The sequence below is a fragment of the Amblyraja radiata genome, chromosome 17 (genome assembly GCF_010909765.2).
Source record: "Amblyraja radiata isolate CabotCenter1 chromosome 17, sAmbRad1.1.pri, whole genome shotgun sequence".
Classification (NCBI taxonomy): Eukaryota; Metazoa; Chordata; class Chondrichthyes; order Rajiformes; family Rajidae; genus Amblyraja; species Amblyraja radiata.
In genome coordinates, this window is record NC_045972.1 from 5,608,191 (window position 1) to 5,618,879 (window position 10,689).

The window sequence follows — 10,689 nt, forward strand, 5'->3', positions numbered from 1 at the left end:
TTTAGTTTAGTTTAGTTTAGAGATACAGTGCAGAAACAGGCCCTTCGGCCCATTGAGTCCATGCCAACCAGCAATCCCCGCACACTAACACTATCCTACATAAACTAGGGACAATTTACACTTATAGCAAGCCAATTCACCTACAACCCTGTACGTCTTTGGAGTGTAGGAGGAAACCGGAGCACCCAGGGAAAACCTATGCAGGTCACAGGGAGAGCGTACAAACTCTGGACAGACAGCGCCCGTGATCAGGATCGAACCCGGGTCTCTGGCGCTATAAGGCAGCAACTCTACCGCTGCGCCAACATGCCACCCTAGTCCATATGTTATTGTGCTGTTATATATTATGTTGTGTTCTATATAATTTCAATATTAGATAGATGCAAAATCATGTTTCCTATTGTAAAGTAAACCATTTGTAAACGCTGAGACCAGTTTTAAAAACACATCAAGTTCGCATTCACAGTTTCAGCTGTGTAGAATTAATGGTACTATGATATTCTGTACAACAGTTCAAACAAACTGTAATAATGGTAAATGTTTCTACATATATGTATATAATACAAATTCTTGTGATTCCTTCATTGCAGCTGTGAAAGTCACAAGTCCATTCCTGAATTTGAAATGCAACCAGTGTGATTACATTGGGGATTCTGAATCAAGCTTACAGCAACATACTTCATTGCATGTTATTCAAGATGCATTTCAATGCAGTCATTGCGATGAAAAGCTAAAGAATTCTGCTGAGCTAGTCAAACACATGGAGATACACAAAGGCAAAGAGCTACAGCGCAACATGGAGGAAGCTAAGGAGACGGATGTCAGAGGGTCCCCTTCTTTGAATAGGGACATTCCCGAGGATATTAATGTCATGGTGATAGTCAAAGAGGAACCTCTCAATTTGAAATCTGACGTTGATGTTGAGAGGACTGTGGAACGTCAGACAGACCCCAGCCCTGACTGCTCCTCCAGTGGTGTGTCACCAAGGAGCACCCTCCTGGTAAAAGTGAAGTCAGAGCATTCAAGCCCAACGCCAGCATCCAGTCCTGTCCATTCTGGGACTGGTTCGGTTCTGTCTGAGGGAACTGTTCTGATACCATACATGTTCAACCATGAAACATCCTCATTTCCACAAGCTTCAGAAATACTAGCTAAAATGTCTGAGCTGGTCCATAGCAGGCTGAAGCAAGGGGTTAACAACTATCCCATCCTTTATGCAGGAGCACCGATTCAAAAGGGGGCGACGTGCTATGAATGTGACATTACGTTCAATAATATCAACAACTACTTGGTACACAAGCGGCTGTATTGTTCCAGCAGGCATCAGCAGGCAGATAACCCAGCCGTGGATGAGACTAGCAAGGATTCTGCATCAGTAAACAGGACTGAACAAGTATCCCATTGTCCAAGTTCAGTGATGGAAAATCAGCCAGCTTCTTCCTCCTCACAGACCGACTCTGAAAGAGACTTGCGGATCCCACCTGTGGAGAATAAAGCTCCGGAAATCAAAACTGAGGACGGTGTTTTGAAGGATACATCGTCTGAAGGAGAAAGCCTGAGCAGGGTTAGTGAAGGCAGCCGAAGTCCCAGCAACTCTGGCGAAGACTTTGATCTTGACCCTTCAAAAACGGTGTGTGAGGCTTGTAATATAAGGTTTACCCGTCATGAAACCTACGCTGTGCACAAACGTTTATATTGTGCTTCACGGCATGACCCACCGCTTCGCCGGCCAAATGGCGGGAAAGCGGCAGTCCTTCAGCAAACTGTGCGGACTCGCAAACGTCGAAAGCTGTATGAGATTCATGCTCCTGGCCACCAGTCACTTCCACCGCCCTCTCCAAGTGAAGCGCCCGCTCATAGTCCTGTAGCTGGCACCGTTCAAAATGCTGGGGCATCCAACAATATGGAAACTGTGAAAATAAAACAGGAGACACTCTCAGTTTCTTCAAGGTCAACTGATTCTCTCTCCCTGTCAACAGGTTATATGTTAACCACTCAGTCTAGTTCGACATCATCGCCAGGTTCAAGTTCTGATGTTGATGGACCAATTGACCTCAGCAAAAAATCCCGTTTTCAGGAAGAACCTTCGACACCCGCTGCCCCTGTACTTCCCACCTTGCGTTTTTCCACAGACTACCACGAGTGCACCTCCTGCAAAATTAGTTTCAACAGTGTGCAGAACTATCTGACTCACAAGAAGTATTACTGTTCTGCTACTGCCCTTCAGCACAATAAGGTGGATCATCTTGCCAGGGTAAAAATGCAGAGTCCTGCGTCAGTAAAAGCTAAGAAAAATAGGATGGACATCTCCGATCCTCACTTGCAAGCAGAGGAATTGAAGAAGAAAGAAATAAGCACTAAGTGTACTCCAGAGAGTCCAACCTTGGTACATGCCTCCACTACTCCCAGCAACTCACCAGGAAGGTACCACTGCAGTCCAGATGCTTTGCCAGCTGGGTCTCAGCAGTCTTCTCATATCAAGACCTTCTCAGCAGCTAAGCGTACTCATACTATCATCTGTCCATATTGTCCCTTTACTGGGACAATTGAAGGAGACCTTATTGAGCATTTTAAGAATGCTCATGATTTGTCGTTGACCAAGCAACTTTCACCCGGGTACACAGTGGAAGTTACAATGGAGGATGTATTACCACAAGGTAAACCCATGACAAACAGTATTTCTGAAAGTAGTCCTCAAAACTCGAGAGTTCCTGCCCTATCTCCGAAGTCGGGTGCTCAAATACAGAAGAATATCCCAAATGCCAAAGATCAAAGCGAATCTGTTTCATCCCAGTCTTCAGTTGAGTCTCCCTTGCAGAATATCTCGCCAAAACCTTTAATAATGCCGTCCCCTAACGTTGCTCTTAAAATCTCACCAGTGCCTGATAGCTCCAGGGATCTAGGCTTCAAATCCCTCAGCCCACCCAATAATGTTGACAAATCTGTTCAGACAGCCATGTCGCTCCCTAGCCCTGTACAGAATGGAAACCACAGATTCTGTCGCTTATGTAACATCAAGTTCAGTAGTCTTTCAACTTTTATAGCTCACAAGAAGTATTACTGTTCTTCTCATACTGCAGAACATGTTAAATAAGTTCTTACGACTGTGAACTATATCCTGAATGTTTGCTGTGGTGTTTGGCACAAATCATCTTGCACAGCAATATCTTTGTGCATCTTGCTGTACAGTTTAGAGACAATCATGAAAACACAACATTGTTCAAAGGTTAACCAAATTCCATTTTTTTATGCCTTGTTGGAAATGACCAAGGGGGAAGGTTTGCTTTGCCTGAAACTGTCCTTAAAATGGGTTCATTTATAAACCTCATGCTTGGGTGATAAAGTGCATACAGAAACAAAATACTCCTGATGTTTGCGAGCCTGGGTTGATATATGTCTCTTGAGAAAAAAAAATCATGTTAAATCATGTATGTTTACTAGGTGCGTTATTTCATTTTTCATAGTAATCTTCTCGGCCAATTTAGTTACGTCAGTTTTCTTTTTCGAAATATCCATTTGCAAACTTTGGATGAGTTAATAAAATAAAACAAATATCAAAGATTCATCACTTCTGACAATCTGGCATCCAAATTTGTCTTCTAATTAGGGGGAATAGCCTGATGATTTTGAAACTAGGAAGAAAGTCCTAAAAGTTAAAGTTGAGATATCCCACCATTTTTTCACAAAAAACGATTGTGTTAAATCCTTTATTATGATGATTAAACTTCCCTCTGCTGAAGGAGTAACTAACAGAGTGCGTCTTTTCTTTTCATTTTGTTTTCAATCTTGAGGAAACCCCAATGCCATTAAAAAATAGTTCACTGGCCATGAATTTCGAACTGCATTGGTTATAAAATGCAATTTATTTTAAAGATGTGCATAGCTCTGAAGGAATGGACAGAACTTGCAAATTCAGTATTTCGAAGACAAAATATTGGCAGTGATTCCAAAGAAGTATCCTCAAATGTTCTTACAATATTTATCACATAAAACTGATAGTTGAATACTACTGAAATATTGAAAAGTAATTAGTGGAGGACAGAATAATTTAAAACTAGTTTGTGTAGATTTAATAATCTTGTTCATTGTTTAGTGCATGCTAATCCTGTTAGCCTTTGTTTCAGTACATTCAGTTCAACTATAGAAATGTCGTTGATTTTTATTTATTAGTGTTGTATTTATTATCAGGGTTTATGTGCAAACCCAGCACTAATTCAAAAAAAAAGTGCAGACTGAAAAGCATTTTTTTTAATTTTGAGAATGTTTTACCAAAAGCAGGACTCTGAATAACCAGTAATTTCTGTAACAAAATATGATTTGTTTCATTGGGCGTTGTTCCCAGTCCAATGCATCTCCCTGAGGTTAATTCTATTTTCGTTTTTTTTATTTTATTATTTGTAGACATAGCTTATTGCCATAATGCACATTAAATGTGCTTAATGGATCAAATGGTGTCTTGGTGCTTAAATGTAAATGATTCCTAATCTTTATCAATGTGGTGTTTTTCGGGAATAATATTCGCCATTATTATCGTTTAATGATACGCATCTAAAAGGTGTAATGTTAGAAGAGAGGAGCAAGTCACTTTGTTCAAGGGCATTCATGCGAGATAAAAATGGCCTAATGGTTTTAAATTTGGGTCGGAGAAAAGCAATATAAAAGGAGCAAGAGATCGCTATCAATCTGACCGTACCAGTTCCATTTGAACAAATGCCATTGAAAATTGAGCTCAGAATGAAGCTTTTCAACTTAACGCACCTTGCCAGCCAGGGCTTTGAACCTTGAATTCTTCTGTTGAGCTCTTCCCTCTTTTTCTCCACCCCAACATCTTTCTGCCCCATGAATGTTGTTTCTGTACCGAATTAGAGTGACAGGCAGTACTGGCACTTGGACGAAACATACAGCGTTGCTCTACTCCCAGTCGAAATATGTTACTGAGCAAATATCACATTTGTAGACTGTTACCTGCAATTACCTGCATTGAAGGTTTCTTGTGGTATATTTTTGAAACATCATTCTGACTTTATTCATCATAAAGAATGTTACATCACCAAATTCAATAAAACTCAATTGGTAACTGTACAGTTTGTAGACTGCATATATTTTATTAAACACATAAAGGCAATGACATTTAAATGAAGTTGAATTACACGAATGGATCACGGTCTCTGAAACTCTTGTTGTTTGCATGATTGTTCCTATGTAATTGGGAAAACTAGGCTTTGGTTGCATGTCTGTCTTTCTCCAACTTTATGGAATACAAGATTTTTTACTTTTCCAGAAGGTGCTGTTAATTTATTTATATTGTAGATGAGTGTTTACTCTGACATGTGGAATAAACCTTGGCAAAGGACTCTCTCTACAAAGCAGTGCTAATGGATGTTCAGTTTAATAAATCCATTTTTACTCTTTCTGCACTGTATTGTATAAATTCTGCTGAATGATGTAGTCTAGAAGCTATTTACAGAATATTTATGTTTCAATCCACCAGTTTTATACCTCTCTGAATTTGCCTACTATAGTGACCAATGCCTTTCAACTCTCAGTTGAAGGCTGCCTTCAGTGATTTAACAATGTCTGAAACTGATCATGCTGTTAAAGTGAATGTCATTCTTAATTTCCAATTGGGAATTGACCCACTACACACTAGTTTGAGCTATGCATGCTAATAAATTGTCCCATGGGACATCTTGAAGCACTACAGTGCCTCCCTTGTCTGTGTGAGTCCTTTGGTTTCATGTGTTTCTCTGAATCAGTGCAAAAATGTAATTAGTTTCATTTTTTAATGAGGTAAAACCATTGCAGCTACATAATGTCAATAAAGCCGGGCATTTTCATGGATTCATTCTCCATAGTACACCCTATATGATGATTGGTCGCATATAGGACAGCATAAGTATGTTTATGCCAATATACTTTGGATAAAAGTGAAATTACACCATAGTAATGCTTCCAAATGATTCATACCGATAACATCTGCAAGAAACTATGCACGGTATTGGTTTCATATGTGGATATTAAATGAGGACACGATGGAGACAAGGAATAACAAAGTATTTTTCTGCAAGGAATAGTACTTTGAAATATTTGGTTTAAAACACAATTCTGAATGGAACCCAGCATTGCCAATGGATCACTGCTTTTCAAAAGTGATCTCCAGAAAACACCGATGCATGTGACACTGTGTATATTTGCCAGATGCGTTCACTGTTTGTTTCCCTAGCGTATATTAAAATTGACTGCTACATGGGGCAAGTTACATTTTATTGGGACATCAGTTTAAAAGTCAAAGAATTGAACTGTGGTTCTATAATAGTCCATCCTCGATATCCTCCTTTGTTGAACCTTGGCTCAGAATTCCTTCAGTACATAAATGTTATATGTTTGAAAATAACTTTGTATGTACAGGCATGTTATGAAATAGAAGTAGTCAGTAGTTACAAAGAAACTAATGAATGAATGAATGAATACTTTATAGTTACAGTGAAATGATTTGTTTCGCAAATCCAAAGTATGCAAAGGGCATACATAAAGGGGGGCAACAAAATATCCCGTGCCAGGTCCTCCCTTGTTCTCTCACACCCCCCCCCCCCCTCTTATGGTGGTCCCGTGAAGAAGTACCGAAGTTATTTTAAAAAGAGCATTATGGATAAATACAGGTAATTAGTTGTGAATTACTGGTACTTGGAGTCATACAGCACTTAAACGGGTAACATAGAAACATAGAAAATAAGTGCAGGAGGAGGCCATTCGGCCCTTTGAGCCAGCACCGCCATTCATTGTGATCATGGCTGATCGTCCCCATATCAATAACCCGTACCTGTCTTCTCCCCATATCCCTTGATTCCACTAGCCCCTAGAGCTCTATCTAACTCTCTCTTAAATCCATCCAGTGGTACTTCAGCCCACTGAAACCACAACAATCACCATGCACTCATCTACACAAATATGACACTAACCCCATCTCAGTTGCCCCACATTCTACCACTCACCTTCTGTGGCCGATTTATTGATGAATTAACCTACCAAGCTGCAGATATTTTGAATGTGCAAATAAATTGGTACACGGAGGGTGTTGGGTACATGGAACGAGCTGCCAGAGGAGGTAGTTGAGGCAGGTACTGTAACGACATTTAAAAGACATTTGGATATGTACATGGATAGGAGTAGTTTAGAGGGACTTTGGCCCAACGTGGGCAGTGCAGATTATACGAAAATAGGTGGAGGGGCAGGTAGTGTAGAGGAAGCAGGGACTCTGCAGAAGGACTTGGAAGAGTGGGCAGAGATGTGGCAGATGGAATATAGTGTAGCAAAATGTGGAGTCATGCATTTGGGTTGTAGGATTAAAGGCGCAGACTATTTTCTAAATGGGGAGATAATCCAGAAATTGGAGGTGCAAAGGTGCTGGGTCAGGATTCCCAAAAAGTTCATTTGCAAGTCAATAGACAATAGGTGCAGGAGTAGGCCATTCGGCCCCTCGAGCCAGCACCTCCATTCAATGTGATCGTGGCTGATCATCCACAATCAGTACCCCGTTCCTGCCTTCTCCCCGTATCACCCCAACTCCGCTATCCCTAAGAGCTCTATCTAACTCTCTCTTGAAAGCATCCAGAGAACCAGCCTCTACTGCCTTCTGAGGCAGAGAATTCCACACACTCACAACTCTCTGTGTGAAAAAGTTTTTCTCATCTCTGTTCTAAATGGCTTACCACTTATTCTTAAACTATGGTCCCTGGTTCTGGACACCCCCAACATTGGGAACATAGTTCCTGCCTATAATGTGTCCAAATCCTTATTAATCTTATATGTTTCAATAAGATATCCTCTCATCCTTCTAAATTCCACAGTATACAAGCCTAGCCGCTCCAATCTATCAACGTATGACAGTCCCGCCATCCCAGGAATTAACCTCGTGAACCTACGCTGCACTTCCTCAATAGCAAGAATGTCCTTCCTTAAGTTTGGAGACCAAAACTGCACAAAATACTCCAGGTGTGGTCTCACTAGAGCCCTGTACATCACATTTATCCACATGAAACTACATCTGCTATGATGCGGTCGAAATGGTAGTAAGGAAGGCAAATGCTAGCATTTATTTCAAGAGGGCTAGAATACAAACAATACCGGTATCTGTTCATCATTAGTTGTTCATAAATAAGTGAAAATAACATTGTTATGTGCTATTAAAGTTGCCTGGGGTAAATGGGACGAAAAAGGTTGGGAGCCCCTGATCAAGGCCCCAATCTATCAAATCTTTCCTTTATAACTTAAGCCCCCAGTCCTGGTAACATCATTGAGATTTTTTTTCTGCACAGTTTCCATGTTAATAACATCTTTCCTATACTTTCCGAAATAGAAATTATGATCTCATCAATGTCTGGTACAACTGCAATATGATACCCCGACTCTTACACACAATGTCCTGACCAACGAAGGCAAGCTTGCCTAGTGGTTTGTTCATTCGCATCTGTACTGTGTCCCCATTTTCGGGGAACTATTTACTTGGGCCCAAGATCCTTCAATCTCCAGGGCTCTGCCATTTACTGAGTAAGTCATGCCCTGGCTTAACTTCCCAAACGCCAATACTCTGCACTTGTCAGAGATTTAAATACCACATGCTATACCATGACCTGCTTTTCATGTTGATTTAGATCCTCGTGACATCGACATGACATTGAAGACGCTGGAACCTTCAGCAAAAAAACAAAGTGCTGGAGGTACTCAGTGAGTCACGCAGCATCTGTGGAGGGAATGAGCAGATGACAGTTCGGGTCCAGACCCTTCTGACTTGAGTCTCTGCATTCCATCCACAGATTCTGTCTGGTTACCCTTTTCCCCTTAATATACTTTAGTTTAATTTAGAGATACAGCGTGGAAACAGGCTCTTCAGCCCACCGAGTCCGCACCAACCAGCGATCCCTCCACATTAACACTATCCTACACAAACTAGGGACAATTTATATTTATGCCAAGCCAATTCACCTACAAATCTGTACGTCATTGGAGTGTGGGAGGAAACTGAAGATCTCGGAGAGAGCCAATGCAGTCACGGGGAGAATGTACAAATCCCGCACAGACAACGCCTGTGGTCAGGAACGAACCTTGGTCTCTGGCGCTGTAAGTGCTGTAAGGCAGCAACTCTACCTCTGCGCCACCGTACACTGTACTTGTAAAATCTCATGGGATTATCCTTGATATTATCTGCCAGATCTATGCATCTCCTGTCCCCTGTTTGACCTCCTGATATACCTTTTTAATGGCTCCTCACTTTCCAAAGCTCCTCCAGGGATACACTTGACCCCATTTACCTGGCCCATGCCTCCTCCTTATTCTTGAGCAGAGCCTCAATTTCTCTCATCATCCAAGCATCCTTGCGCTCATCTACCTTGCCCCTGTCTAGCAGGAACATGCATGTCCTGGACTCTTGTCAGCATTTAAAATCATCCCAATATCCGGACATTACTTTTTCTTCAAACAACCTGCTCCAATCAACTTGAGCAAGTTCCTGTCTTAACACTTTCAAAGTTGGTCTTGCCCCAGTTTAGAATTTTAACTTGTGGGCCTGTCCTGTCATTATCTGTAGCTATTGTAAACCCAAAAGGCTCATCCACAAACACTTCATCCACTAGTTCCTCTCGTTTTCCTAAGACTAGGTTAAGTGTTGCCCTCTCCTGTGTAGTGCTCTCCCTCTACATGTTGCCCGAGGAACCTTTCCTCAACACATTTGACAAATGTCACAAATGGCCACATTTGGCGGTGGCCACGATGACACAGCAGTAGAGTTGCTGCCTTGCAGCGCCGGAGAGCCGGGTTTGATCCCGACTATGGGTGCTGACTGTACGGAGTTTGTACGTTCTCCTCGTGACCAGGTGGGTTTTCTCCAAGATCTTTGGTTTCCTCCCACACTCCAAAGATGTACAGTTATGTACGAAGGGCCGAATGGCCTCCTCCTGCACCTATTTTCTATGTTTAATTGGCTTGGTGTATAGAAATATAGAAAATAGGTGCAGGAGAAGGCCATTTGGCCCTACCAGCCAGCACCACCATTCAATATGATCATCCAAAATTCATACCCCGTTCCTGCTTTTTCTCATATCCCTTGATTCCGTTAGCCCTAAGTTCCAAAGGAAGGTAGAAAAGGGAGAGATTGTAATGTGCAATTATCACTCTGATAGCTTTGTTTATTCTAATAGCTTTTATAGTGTTTAATGTATGAGGAGTAGTAGCCTAACACTTCAGAAGTCTCCAGTAATGGCTTTGTAATTGTGAACAAATTGTGTTAAGTTGCATATGGTCTGTAGGATTCTGGAGAAGAAAGCAGAATAATGGGCCTGTCCCACTGAGGCGACTTTTTAGGTGACTGCAGGAGACTATGCAGTCGCCACATGTTCGCGGGTGGTTGCCGGGGAGTTGCCTTCATGGTCGTGAGGAGTTCCCACATATTGGGAACTAGTCGCGGCCTCATTATGGTCACCGAGAATTTTTCAACATGTTGAAAAATTAGCGGCGACTAGAATGAAGCCGCCATGGAGATTAGCGAGAATTCTCGAGTCGTAGGTGGGTCGCAAGGAGGTCCTAGTGGGTTGCCAGGAGGTCCTAGTGGGTTGCCAGGAGGTCCTAGTGGGTTGCCAGGAGGTCCTAGTGGGTTGCCAGGAGGTGGAAGGTTCTCTTAGGTTCTCGTAGGTTGGA

The 10,689-nt window shown here is 41.9% G+C and overlaps 1 protein-coding gene across 3 annotated transcripts in view; it reads left to right on the forward strand.

Moving 5' to 3' along the window:
* Positions 1-5,703, forward strand: part of zfpm1 (zinc finger protein, FOG family member 1) — a 267,911-nt gene extending 262,208 nt beyond the window's left edge. For all 3 annotated transcript variants that reach the window (XM_033035651.1, XM_033035652.1, XM_033035653.1), the window contains one exon: positions 591-5,703. In XM_033035651.1, the coding sequence (XP_032891542.1) occupies positions 591-3,094 (2,504 nt within the window). In that variant the 3' untranslated portion in view covers positions 3,095-5,703. The remainder of the gene's footprint in view (positions 1-590) is intronic.
* The last annotated feature ends 4,986 nt before the right edge of the window (positions 5,704-10,689 follow it).